Source organism: Hermetia illucens, chromosome 7 (assembly GCF_905115235.1).
Source record: "Hermetia illucens chromosome 7, iHerIll2.2.curated.20191125, whole genome shotgun sequence".
NCBI classification, from domain to species: Eukaryota; Metazoa; Arthropoda; class Insecta; order Diptera; family Stratiomyidae; genus Hermetia; species Hermetia illucens.
The window spans coordinates 10,147,054-10,160,774 of NC_051855.1; the positions used below are offsets into that span (position 1 = coordinate 10,147,054).

At 45.1% G+C, this 13,721-nt stretch overlaps 1 protein-coding gene across 7 annotated transcripts in view; it reads right to left on the minus strand.

Moving 5' to 3' along the window:
• Positions 1 to 13,721, minus strand: part of LOC119660806 (ephrin type-B receptor 1-B) — a 73,233-nt gene that overhangs the window by 8,154 nt on the left and 51,358 nt on the right. For 3 of the 7 annotated variants that reach the window (XM_038069641.1, XM_038069644.1, XM_038069645.1), the window contains 5 exons: positions 11,137 to 11,265; positions 10,947 to 11,042; positions 6,080 to 6,462; positions 2,091 to 2,237; positions 1,692 to 2,021 (listed from right to left, as the gene is read on the minus strand). In XM_038069641.1, coding sequence (XP_037925569.1) covers positions 1,692 to 2,021; positions 2,091 to 2,237; positions 6,080 to 6,462; positions 10,947 to 11,042; positions 11,137 to 11,265 — 1,085 coding nt within the window. Of the gene's footprint in view, positions 1 to 1,691; positions 2,022 to 2,090; positions 2,238 to 6,079; positions 6,463 to 10,946; positions 11,043 to 11,136; positions 11,302 to 13,721 lie in introns of all 7 variants that reach the window. The other 4 variants (XM_038069646.1, XM_038069642.1, XM_038069640.1 and 1 more) reach the window with 3 other exon arrangements.

The window sequence follows — 13,721 nt, forward strand, 5'->3', positions numbered from 1 at the left end:
TGAGTTTGCGAAGCAAATTTAGATATTATAAGCCTCACTAACGTTCACGCCCCTATAGAGAGTCGGAGAAGGATACCTTCTACGGGGCAGTTGAGCGGAACCTCGAAGCCTGTCCTAAGTATGATATCAAAATCATACTTGGAGTTATCAACAGTCAAGTAGGCACGGAGCCCGTATTCAGGCGATATGTTGGCTCCCATAGTTTACATAGGGATACCAATGGAAACGGACTGCGCATTATTCAGTTAGCAGTATCGCACGAAATGGTTGTTGGAAGTACCTGGTTTGCGCGGAAAGCGGTCCACAAACATATGTGGGCCCCTCCAGACGGGACCACTTTCAACCATATTGACCATGTGCTGATTGAACCGCAGTCAACAGAGATCCTGGAGATGAATCATCAACAAATGATCTTCACACCCACCTGAAGAATGTTATCATTGACACGGCCACAAAGATATAATACTTGGCCCCAGTCGCAAAAAAAAGTCGGAACAGCTGGTTTGACGATGAATGTAGGCTAGCTACGGAAAGGAAGAATGTCGCATACCGAGTAATGTTGCCTTCTCAAAGAACGCGGGCACGCGCAGAGACTTATCACGAACTCCGCCGAGTGGAGAAGCGACTTCACAGACGGAAAAAGGAAACCTGGAAGAACCAACAAGTCTGTGGCCACGGAAGTTTTACCAACAAGTCAGCAGGATGAAGCCTTGTACACCTCGATGCTCATCCTGCCGACACGAAGAGCGAAGTCTGATCTTCGACAGAATGGGTATATTGGAGCGAGGAAGTCAGTTAACACTAGCAAACTGAATGCAGTCTACAGGAGGACAGCTCTGAGGGTAAGCGCTGCCTTCAGGACTGTCTCAGATGATGCAGCATTCGTCATCTCTGGAAGGATGCCGATTGACATCTTGGCAGATGAGATGGCGAATATATACCATGCAAAGCCAATCTCTCCCTTATTGCAGACGAAGAACGCTGAGAGAGATAGATCCATAAATAGATGGCAAGAGCGGTGTGAACTCTCGGAAAAGGGTCGGTGGACTCACAGGCTCATTCCTGCCATCAAGGAGTGGTTGGAGAGACAACACCAGACCAGTTTCTCACGGGACATAGAGGATATCTCCAACACCTTCACAGGTTTAAATTGGAGACCTCACCCGACTGTCCAAATTGCGATGGAGTCCCAGAGGACCCAGAGCATGTATTCTTCCACTGTCCGAGATTTGTGGAAGAAAGGAGGAATCTAGAGGAGACTCTAGGAGAGGTGCTGGTACCAGAAAATCTGATGCCAAAAATGCTAGCACATCAAGAAAATTGGGATGCGATCAACTCCATGAGAGGAGAGGAGAAAAGCGCGGTCGCGTGCGCCGCGTATAGAAGAAAGGTGACTAAGCTAGAATGAGCTGACTCCGCCCCGTGACCTAATACCTTATGGTGATTCCGCGGGGCAGGGGGAAGTCGGGGATGGTTTTAGTGGTTTAAAATCCCACACGCTGGTGTGTCCAGACCAGGGTCTTTTGAAGATATCCACCTCCTGAAAAAAAGCCAGACAGAAAGACAGACGTAGACTCGATTCTAATGAGGTTTCGTTTGACAGAAAGAAGAAGTTTGACAGAAAGGATTCCTCGGATTCGATACACGGAATGACCCCCCTGAAATATACGTAATTTCAAAAATTCACTTACCTGTTGCGCTGTAACTAAATTGGCCTCTTTAAAATGTTGCGAATATCGTGACATTTTAATACTTTCCAACCATAAATCTGTACTAATAAATATATTATGACCACTTTGTGTATCAATCATATGGGAACCGTCATTATCCGGTGAACTACGTGTTGTTAGCAACGCTTGTGGTTGCCGCGCTAGATTATCCAGTGTTGATACTATACTGGCAAATGTAGGCCTATGCGTTCGCTGCTTTTGCCAACAGTCTAACATTAATTGATAAAGAGCCTCCGGACAATCCATGGGGGCAGGTAGACGATAGCCTTTCTCAATACTTTTAATTACATCCTGAAGGAGAGAAAAGAAATGATTATGTAATGATTACTCCAGCAAAAAGGATGTGCATTATTGTCTTACCTGATTCGACCAATTCCAATATGGTCGTTCCCCATATGACATCACTTCCCATAACACAACGCCATAGGACCAAACATCCGATGCCGATGTGAATTTTCTAAATGCAATTGCCTCAGGTGCAGTCCAGCGCACAGGTATCTTGCCTCCCTGTAGTAAAAATAGCAAAAGGATATAAGATTATTAAGGAATTTAAGGATAGCATAATGGAAGGGTTCTAATTTCCTACTTCCAAGGATTTGTGATGTTACTTCAGACAATTTGCAGGTTCGACTTCAGACAGGACGCAAAATGGAAGCCTTGAGACAAAACGACTACAGGGGCCGATAGTTCAGAAGCTGTGATCCCATATGAGGTCTAGAACTTATATATCTGGCTTGTACACAAAGTAGGGACAGCCAGCTCGTAGGCCTTTTTCCGTACTCCAAAAGGAGCTCAAAAGCTGACTAATTAAACCAATTAATCTCAGCTCTTGTGATTGTTTATCCTTCCCAAGTGAAAGTTGTCTCAAAATGACAATACACAGAAAGCAAACTCCTTATTACATATTGTCCTCAGAGGGAGGAGCAAGTAAATGGCTTATTTTACGCTTAAAGTCAGAGAGGGAAATAGAGTCAAAGGACCCATCGGAGAGTGAAAGTAAATCTCGAGCTCCGCGAAGGGTACATCAAAAATGTCCGCACTACGTGTGTTATGAGATGAGGCGATACGGAAAGTAATATCCAAGTTGACAACTGTCAGACAATTTCAGAGTTTGAAAAGAGTACACATATCAAGGAAGGTACGGCGTTGCTGTAGGGAGGGGAGATTGAGGGTGCGGAGTCGTGACGGATAATCAACCCGTGGAAGCTTCTCTTTGTAAAAAAAGGTCCGGGTGAATTTGCGTTGTACAGCTTCAAGAGCGCGGCCATCACGGATACGGTAGGGGGACCAGACTACACAGCAATATTCAAGGATGTTTTTGACAAGGGAATTGAAGAGTGTTAAGGAGGGCTGGATTGAGGTAAAGTCAGAGGAGGAACGTAGGATAAAATCAGATATTTTGGAAGCTCTATTGATGATGCCAACGAAGTGGGAATTGAAATGAAGTTTATCGTCGAATATTACACCCAGGTTTTTGAAGGAGGTCAGTAGTGAAAGGGGTTGACCACTGAGAGAATAGGAAAAGGATGATGGGGAGGGTTTCAGGGAATAGCGCATCCAGTGGCACTTGTTGACATTCAGTGTTAGCTTGTTGACCGGACACCAACGGGCTAAATTATCAAGGTTGGATTGTAAGAGAGCACAGTCCAATGGAGACGAAACAGAGGCCAACAATTTAAGGTTGTCTGCGTAAAGCAAATACGGGCAGGTGAAGATAGAGGCGAGGTCATTGAAAACAATAGGAAGAGTAGGGAACCAAGTGTAGAGCCTTGGGGAACACCAGAGGAAGGAGAGAAGGAACCAGATGAGTGACCATGAAGAGAAACTTTGCAGGAACGCTATGAGAGATAGGAGGAAAGCCAGGAGATGACTGAGGGAGGGAAGTCTAGTAATGAAAGCTTAGAGAGGAGAATGTTATGGTCAACGGTGTCAAAGGCTTCGGAGAAATCGGTAGAAATAGCATGTACTTCCTGTCGTGAATACAAGCATGTAGCAACAAAGTTGGTAAAGACCAGAAGATTTGAAGCCGTGGATCTATGTTTCACGAAACCATGCTGTTCTTTGACAATGAGGTGACCAAAGTGCGCGGTCAACCAGTCGTTCACGTATCTTTCCAGGATTTCGGAGCAAGAGGAGAGAAGACAAATAGGGCGGTAGTTCACAGCAAGGGAAAGGTCTCCGCTCTTGAGGATATGGGAATGATAAGGGCCACTTTCCAGAGACGGGGAAAATAGCATTCATCTAGACTTTTGTTGTAGATGGGGGAAGTAGGGGGAGGGAAATGTGTTTTCTACAGTTAAGGAGGAAGAGATTAGGAAGCCTACCAGGGCCAGGTCCGACATTGGGGTAAAGATTACCAATGAGGAACTCAACCAAGGAAAGCGTAAGGACAGGAATGGCTAAAGATTCGGAGGAGTCTGCAGTTAAGAAAAGTGTAGAGGATGGAGGGCTCGAGAGGGAAAACTCCGAAGAGAAGTAGGTGCAGAGAAGGTCGCAGGATTGTTGTGGGGAGCTAGCAGTGGGAGTCAGCGAAGCTAATAGAAGAAGGGAGAGAATGAGTTGGATTACGAAAATTGCGAGCGTGCGACCAAAAGGGTTTCAAGTTACTGCGGGCAAGGGCGGCTTCGACGCTCAACAAGTACCTTTTACCCGCTTTTCTGACCATTGACTTCACAGTAGAACGTATAGCCTTAAAATGAGCAAGGTTGGCGTCATTCTTAGAAGCGCGAAACTTCTTCCGCAGTGTATGTTTCAAGCGAATCTTAATAAGAATTTCCATTGTGAACCAAGTTGGGTACGAACGTAGGCAGGGAAGGGAAGAAGAGACATAAGAGGAGAGGAGATCGGATAGGATATTGTAAAAGGTGTTAAGAGCTTGATACCACGATGAGTTCCTTAATATATATACCCAGCTGAAAGACGCTACAGCTGAGTTCAGACCGTCAAAATTGGCTTTGCGGAAGTTGAATTTAGTGGGTTTACACTTGGTTTTGGATTTTGAACGAGAGAGCTTCGTTTCAAATTCAACCGCGGGGTGGTGAGCGTCAGTTTTGACATACAGGGATGTGCAAGGAAATAAAGAGAGATGGCGCTCGATGAGGTTGGAAAGAAAGAGATCGAGAGTGTGGCCCAAGAAGTTTTTGGTGGTATTGAAATTCAGGGCAGAGCAAGTGTTCATAAAAGAAGAAAGTGGGAGGGAAGAATGGGAGAGGTTTTTGGAAGGAATTGGAAGACTAGGATGATTAGGCCAGTTGAGCACGGGGAGGTTGAAATCTCCACAAAGAAAGGAAGGAAGGGAAAGGAATCTGACGGTAAGGAGTTCAGACAAACTATGATGAGAAGGGCTAGCACAGGGGACATATACACAAGAAACAATGAAAGGGAGGAAGTTGGGCGGGGAGACACGAAGAGCAACACAATCAAAAGGAGAGCCAGAGGAGGAGAAAACGAGTTCGGCCGGGAGTGTAGCTTTTATTGCAATTAGGCCCCCAAAGCCGGTGAACTTACGAGAAGGATCCCAGTCTCTGACACAGCGGAAAGTGGAGTACCCTTCGGGGAGCTCGGAGTTTAATATGGCATCGTTCAGCCAGGTTTAGGAGATACAGCTTACATGGTGTTGCTGAGCCAGCTCGGATTAATTGAAGGCCCCCGGCTTGGTTCTTAAACCCCTAACGTTCTGATAAAACAGACGGATCCAGTTATATAACTCGACGAGGCAGGCGGGTGACCCTGAAATTTACCCGCGAATTGGCGCGCTTGAATGGCTTGATGAATACACCTTCAGGCCAGAAAGAAGGGTTGCCGAGGACGTCAACTTCGGGTGGATAAGTAACCTTGAAAGATGGAATCACCTGGTCGGTGTTTTTGTCTTTTGTGAGTTTAATGCAGGTCAGAGGAGAGAGTAAACCAACTTTGCTCTTTATATACTCCAGGACATCGTCCGTAGAAGTTGTGAACCCTAGCCTGGAGATAAAGAGCTGTTTAGGTGAGGACGCCACCTTTAGCTTGGGGCCACTGGTATGAATTGCCAGGATGTATGGCAGTAGCAGGAAGTGGAGCTTCGTTGGCGACAGGAACGATGTCAAAAAGTGGGGCGACTGGGTTTCGATTCGTGACTTCCTGAGGAGGCTGCCGATATTGTCCCGTTGTAGGCTCGATGGAGCAAGACAGAATCGGAGGCCCGGTGTGCCGTAACTCTTCGCATGGGGGCCGCTAGATCAGGAGTGTAGATCCAGTGGAAGCAACTCTAATATAGCAAGGCATTGCAGTCGAATTCAACACAGATTGAGAGGCCTGGTACATAGACTCCTGAGATGATGTTGTCAAGATATAAATTAATTATAACTTACCCGTGTTGTATATGCGTCGCTGGCATTTTCAATTTCTCTTGATAATCCAAAATCAGCTATTTTACATACAAGTTGAGCATTAACCAACACATTACGTGCGGCTAAATCACGATGAACATAATTCATATCACTTAAATATGCCATACCGCTGGCAATACCACGTAGCATACCAATTAATTGTAATGTTTGAAATTTACCATCGTTGGCACGTAGGAATGTATCTAAACTGCCATTTTCCATATATTCTGTTATAATCATAACAGGATTTGAACGTGTAACAACACCCTGTAAATAAATTACATTTGGATGATCGAATTGTCCCATTATAGATGCTTCCGTTAGGAAATCACAGCGAGCCTTTTCAGATGAGCCTAGGGTGAAATCAGTTGAACATAAATAATATTTATAAGATTAATTTGCATTGTTTACGGTACTTAAAGGGAAAATGTTAATTAGTAAAGGTAAATAGATGGAATCCGCTCTAATTTCCATTAAACACTCAAAGTATTCTCTGCTTGTCGTAAAAGGCGACTAAAAGGGATAGAAATCTCCAAAACGTCAACAATGACTCGAATAGGAGCTGACCTCACGGCTACAGCATTTGGTTATCGAAAACGGATTATGATTGGTTTTTGGAATGTGCCCACGCTCTTCGTCAACGGTATGGAAGGTCCCCAGAATGTTTATTTTCTCCAACTCGAGCAAGATCAATGATATAAGCTGGAAATTTTGGGCCTAACCGAAGTAAGATGGTGCGACTCTGGAGAGTACCCCTTTCTGGAAAGCCAAGTGACAGCAGATGTGAATCCGGTGTCGGATTGCTTCTGACAGCTACCGCAAGAGACGCTGGCTTGATCTGAGAGCCGGTTTCTGACAGATTTGTAACTGCAAGATTCCGGTCCAGATAAAGAAATGTCACAATTGTACAACGAAAGGAAGTAATGGAGACTTCCCATTTAGTAGAGAAGGATAATTTCTACGAGCAACGCAGTTCAATGGAGGCTTCCTAAAAATGACATTGTGATCATGATGGGTGTTCTGAAAGCCAAGGTGGGAATTGATAATGCATTGCTCGGACATGTGATGGGAAAACACGATCTTGCCGGCCGCATCGGTAATGGTGGGAAGTTCGTGGATTTCTGCAACTTCTATAGCCTCGTCATTGGTGGAATATTGTCTTAGTCTGCCATAAGGTTGGCTGGGTTTCAACTGACCGATGCCGTACCAGCAGTCAGCTAGACCACTTCGCGATTATCGGTCATTTAGGAGTTGTCTTATGGATGTGCGCAACAAGAGAGACGTTAACATTAGCCTCGAAAGGAATCACCATCTGATGGCCACTTACGTTGTGTCCGCCACTTCTCGTAGGGTTGGAGAGCTGCGATCCCCTAACTTCAACATCGACCGTTTGTATGACCCACCTGTCGCTCGACAGTAGGAGAGCTATCTTGCTGATCGAACGGCAGATCTACTGAGTCACGCGCGCGCCTGAGAATATCCATGAGTATTGAGTCGCCATCAAAAATGCTCCTTTCTCGGGTGCTGCACAGGTCGTCGACCACGTCCCGAGAGGGCATCATAGGATCTGGTTGACTGCGGAGCCGTAGAAGCAGAACGACGAACGGAAAGAGTTGAAGGCTCTACTGACCGATGCGAGTGATGGCGCAGGGTTAGAGAGTTGCGACCCCCTAAGTTCAACATCGACCGTTTGAATGATCCAGATGTCGCCTGGTAACTCGCCTAAAAATATCGATGATTATTGGGCCACCATAAAAAATTCGGGTCCTACACAGGTTGTCGAAAGTGCACCAGTACACTGCAGTGACTGCAGAATCGTGGATGCGGATGGATAAACGCAAGATATTTAAGGCTCTATTGACCGCTGCGAGCGATGGCGTGTGCCCCGTGACAAAAGGGTATTTGTAGTTGCGCAGCCCATCGAGCTCGGAAGGAAACAGGAGGCAAGTGCGTAAATGTGAGCACTGATGAGGAGGAAGTATAGATGTCCAGTGAAGAGGGCACAGTGAAGAAGTTTGACCTGCAGAGGGCGGTCAAAAAGAGTCTTTCGACCAAAGTGAAGTGAGAGAGGGAGCGGAGCGAAGAGCATAGTTGCCTCAAGATGGATGGAAGATAGGAGAGTCCGACAAAATAGTAAAGCGCAAGCAGATAGTCGGCAAACTAGGCGGCTGAAGAGTGGGGGGGGGGGGGGAGTTGTGGACCAGAATGGCAGAAAAGGTTGCCATGCTCAAAGGCAAACTGAGAGGACTGGTGATCGTAAAGGGCGATCATATGGTCCCCGCTGTTATTGGTCGAAAGGGAGTGGCACTAGTGGCCAATACTCTGCCGCTGATTCTAAACCGGCGAAAATCTGGTGAGTGGTGGTGAAAAGCCACAAAAAGAGGACTCACCGAGGGAAGGCAGTAATAGGCGAGGTAGCTTCTGCGCTTTGAGCTAGGGTTCGAACCGGTAATTCGTTGAAATCTGAGCAGGTGGCCTTACGGCTGCCTTGCCAGAAGGAGAGAAACAAGATGGTGGAAAACACCGAAAATCTTCGAACATGGATTGTAGACGGCTGTGGTCTAAAAGCGTGGGCTGATGACGATCGTATACGATGTTCACTGATCGTGGACAACATGTTGTTTGAAAGATTTAGGAAGAAAGCCAAAATTGTAAGTCGACCGATCCTGACTGACGCTAAAGCGATCAGAAATGAAGTTCTGGAGAGGATACTAGCTCCAGTTGATTGGTTAATGTCTGTTGAGCGTTAATAAGTGGGACATATATGTCTCAATTATAGGGCCTTCGTGATGGTGGTTTTGTGTAAGCATGTACTGTCTGCCTGCAGACGACCCAGAGTAGAATATTGCGCACCTAGATGAAGTGGTTTGGCGCGTATTGAAACTGGGTGGAACCGACATCAACGTGAACGGAGAGCCTATGTTGACCTGGCGTGAGAGTGTTTGTGCTTTGCTGGGTGAACTATTTTCGTGATCCGAACCTTCAATGTCTCCTGGCGACCTGGTGCTGAAGAGGCTCAAAAAATGCCTTCTCTCAAATTTTATTCATATGGTTGGGATACAAAGCCATCTGGTGGACCGCCCTATCTCAAGTCCAGTGCCTGTATGAATGTTGTCTGCGGGAGGACTATTTCCCTGCATTCTAAAAGACTGACAGATTCTCCTGAAGTCACCAGAGTAACCCTCGGTCGTACAGGACCACATCACAACAAGGTCCTGAAGAGGATTATGGTCCAGCGACTGGCGGCTAAAACATCCAATCTGGTGTCAAACAGACAGTACGACTTCCGTCCTGGCAGATCTACCAACGACCTTGAATGGCGGGATACTGAATGAGCCTTCTGGCGACGGAGGCAGTTTCTCGACGCTGCTTCACCTGCAGTGTAATGACCGAATGGCCATAGTGGCCGTAATAGACAGTCACTAGTTCTATGGGTTTCGTGTTAGTGTTTTCTTGATGGAAGGGTTTTGTTGCGATTCTCCGCGCGGGGCTGAATCGAGTCAACCCGTTCTAGAGTGCCGTCCTCACCTATGTGAGAAGGGTAATCAAACTCGACGCTACATGGGTCTCATATTAAGTGGCTCTTGTACGAATCCTCAACGAATGTTGTCTGATACCGGGATGCCCCTATGAAAGCATAGGTTCCAGGAGATTTCCGGGGGGGATCTGCTCTGGCCCCGGTTATTTGCGGTTGCCCCCCCCCCCTGGTGGGATTTTCATGATGGTTGCGGTTAGGCCCCTATTTCCGGCACGGTTCTTAACCGTATCACATCTGGTAAAATTTCGCCTCTTGTGAATGAAATGACCAACCATCGTAATATGCGAATACGAAGTGCCCATCAAAACAAGAGAGCCATTGGGCTTGATGGTCTCCCCGCTTGATTTCGCTGTCTCATACCTTGAGCACAAGTTGATGATCCACTTTGTCTAACTGGTCGCCTCCATATTTAACCAATTCGGCTGTAATTCCATCGGCTCCTGGCGACTTATGATTTTTTAGATGATGAATTGCACGGACTGTTTCTCCTAAACTTGGTGGTGGCATTGTTTGTCCATCGTCTTCAGTTGGCGAGACCTCCAACTCGCCGATGTTCTGGTTGTTCAGTAGCTCATCAAAATACTGAACCCATCGCTCCAATATGCCCATTCTGTCAGAAATCAGATCTCCCTCTTTGTCTGGACAGAATGATCATCGAGGTGTATAGGGCTTCATCCTGCTGACTTGTTGGTAAAACTTCCGCGCCTGGTGTGGTTACTCCCTGTACTTTTCGAGTTCACAGACTTGTTGGTTCTCCCAGGCTTTGAATAATAACGTTGTTCAAATGGGTGTTGATATTGCGGCATCCATTTCCCTTTTATAGGAGTCGCGGAGGGCTGGGTTGTGGATGGTTTCAGAAAAACCACAATAGGCCTCCAGGCCTCGAGCTCCTTGAATACACAGCTTTGGTGCCACAAAGTAAACCCGGATACGTATGAGTCTAAGTAGGCCAACTAACCAGTCCGCAGTTGTAAGGATCGGCAAAGGGTCATTACAACTTGAAAATCAAGGTTCAAGAGATGAGCGAGAGCCCTTTTTGTGGTCCCATCAAAAACCGTAGCCAATGTTGCCTCTGTGCTCCTAGATGAAAACATCACATGAAAGGCAGCTGATTTGTCCCTTGAGATCTCCAACTTCTTATCAAGCAAAGGAGTCAAGGACCGGGCCCTAATCAGTCTATAATGATTTTGATGATATATCCCCCAATTTCTCATAATCAAAGAAATTAAAACGGATTCCAATCTTCTGTTTGCCCATAATTATTCTTAATTTGTAAAAAATTTATAGTTTTTAATTTATTAATATATTTACCAGGCTTAAGCGTCTTGATTGCAACGTCAATATCTTGCACAAAATTTGGTGGTATTTTTAAACGGCCACGACAGACATCACCAAATTCACCGCCACCTGTGCAATTTTATGAGAAATCAGAAAAATTTAAATAATTTAATTTGATTAATTCCCAAAGTTTAGTAAATTATTAAAGGAATTTATTACTCACCAATAATTGCTTCAATTGTTATATAACTTGCATCAATTTCTCGTGCAAATTCACGAATTGCTTGGTTTGGATCCTCATAGGTGTGAGGATCAACATAGCTTCGGCTGGTACCAAACAATGGTGTAGTCACTGGAAAATTATTATTTTGACGATAGAAACCATAGGCTTTTTACGAGCAAGGTTTGTATATTTTTTTCAATTATAGTTTTGCATTAAGAATGCCATTTTTTATATTAAAATAAAATTTTGCGAAAAATTTCCAAATAAATTTGGTATGTAATGAAGCCAATCGATATCAGAAACGGGCGGTCAAAGGGATCACAAGCGCATGCAGGCGTTAAAGTGAAAAGCGTTAGCAGATGATAGTGATATTTCGAATCATAACGAATAAACATGAAATATAAATAAAAACAATAATTAGTGTAGAAAAGCATAAGCGTAAGCAACTAGAAATATAACAAAATTGGTTCACGATAATTGCGGTCAATTAATATTAAATTTAAAACAAAATCTTTTTCAAATCGGTTCAATATCTTTCTGTTTGTCACGCGGATATCAAACGAAAGGTCTCAATTAACATTTTCATAGGTAAACTGCGAAATTGGCCAGTAAGGGGTTAAAGCGTGGAAACCTAAATATTGAATTTTGGAAAAAGTAATGCCGTACTTTGTCAATAGATCGCGACACTTAAACATATCTGTGACAATCTGGGCTACAGGTGTCTCTTTGACAGTTTTATGATCGTACGTTTCAGTCTCAAGTTATAGTGCGTCAAAGATGGAGTCCAGCAAGGAAGAAATTCGTCATATTTTACATTTTTACTACCTGAGAGGTAAAAATGCAACCAAGGGGGCCAAAAAAAAATTTGTGAAGTTTAATACTGTAACGATTCGAACAGCACAGCGTTCGTTCGATCGATTTCGTTCTGGTGTAGTGGATGTCGAAGATATGTACATCCCGTACTGGTAGGCCAATCGTCGTAGAAACCAATAAAATCATCGAAATCATCCAAGTAGACCGGCATGTGAGCACTCGCTCGATTGGCCAGGAACTTGGGTATAGCCCATAAAACCGTTTGGAACCATTTGCAGAAGATTGAATTCCAAAAAAATCTGGATGTTTGGATGCGACAAGAGTTGACGCTAAAAAATTTCTTGGACCAAATCAACGCCTGCGATGCACTGCTGAAACGGAACAAATTCGACCCATTTTCGACGCGGATGATGACTGGTGATGAAAAGTGGATCAAGCGAAAAAGATCGTGATCGAAGCGCGGCGAGCCGGCCCAAACCATCGCCAAGCCCGAATTGAGGGCCAGGAAGGTTTTGCTGTGTGTTTGGTGGGATTGGGAGCTGCTCAACTATGGCCACAGACCCTGAATTCGCTCCTCTACTGTGAGCAACTCGACCATTTGAAGCAGGCGATTGATCAGAAGCGGCCAGAATTGGTCAATAAGAATGGTGTTGTTGTCCACCAGGACAACGCTCGGCCTCACATATTTTTGATGACCCCCCAGAAGCTACGAGAGCTCGGATGGGATGTTCTATCGCACCTACCACCAAGTGATTACCATCTCTTCCGGTCCATGCAAAACGCTCTTGATGCTACTAAGTCGGCCTCAAGAGAAGCTTGCGAAAACTGGCTGTCTGAGTTTTTTGCGAATAAGGAGGAGGGGTTTTATAAAGAGTGTGGGGGGATAATGAAGTTGCCTTCTAAATGGCGTATATTTGATTCAAATCGGATAATTCTAAGTATGTTATTTAAAAGCGTCAAATTTCGATCACAAATACAACATTTCTTTTCCCCAACCCAATATATCCCACCCCAATATCTACAAAAATAAACTCAGAAATAGTATATTATCAATTTTTCAAAATTAGCCGAAAAACCCCCATTATATTCACCCTAAAACTAACTACGGTCTCTCTCTGGTTTTGTATGGCACTGAACCCCCTTTCATGGCTACTGAATGATGCTAGAGGGCATGGTTTTGCAATATAGTATGGCCTACGTGCTCAGTGCGAACTGACGCACTTGATGTACCTAGATGACATCAAGCTGTACGCTGGTACTGACAACCATCTTAGAAGTCTGTTGCGAATAATAGACATGTTCAGCCGTGATATTTGGATGGAGTGTCGAATCCAAGCCATCCGCAAAGGTCATCACGAGCCGCATGCCGGACATAGCATTGGTGACCTCCACATCGAAGCTATGATCGAGACAGACTTCTACAAGTACCTAGGAAGTCTGCAAGGAACCCATGCTCGAGTTGGTGATCTGAAGGAAGCTCTGCTGTCCGAATTTCTACGACGTGTAAAGCTGGTGCTGAAATCGCATCTCTCGGGGAAGAATAAAATAAGCGCGTTGAATGTATTCGTTATCCTTTCACTGGTTTATGCATTCGGAATATTGCCGTGGACGAAGACCGACCTGGAAAACGTCCAGCGGCGGATACGGACAACTATGTCCAAATTCCGAATGCATCACCCAAAGTCTGCCGTGGAGCGGATGAACCTGCCTCGTGACATCGGAGGTAGGGGCGTGGTTGACGTGGCGGCACAACATCATCGCCAAGTCGACTC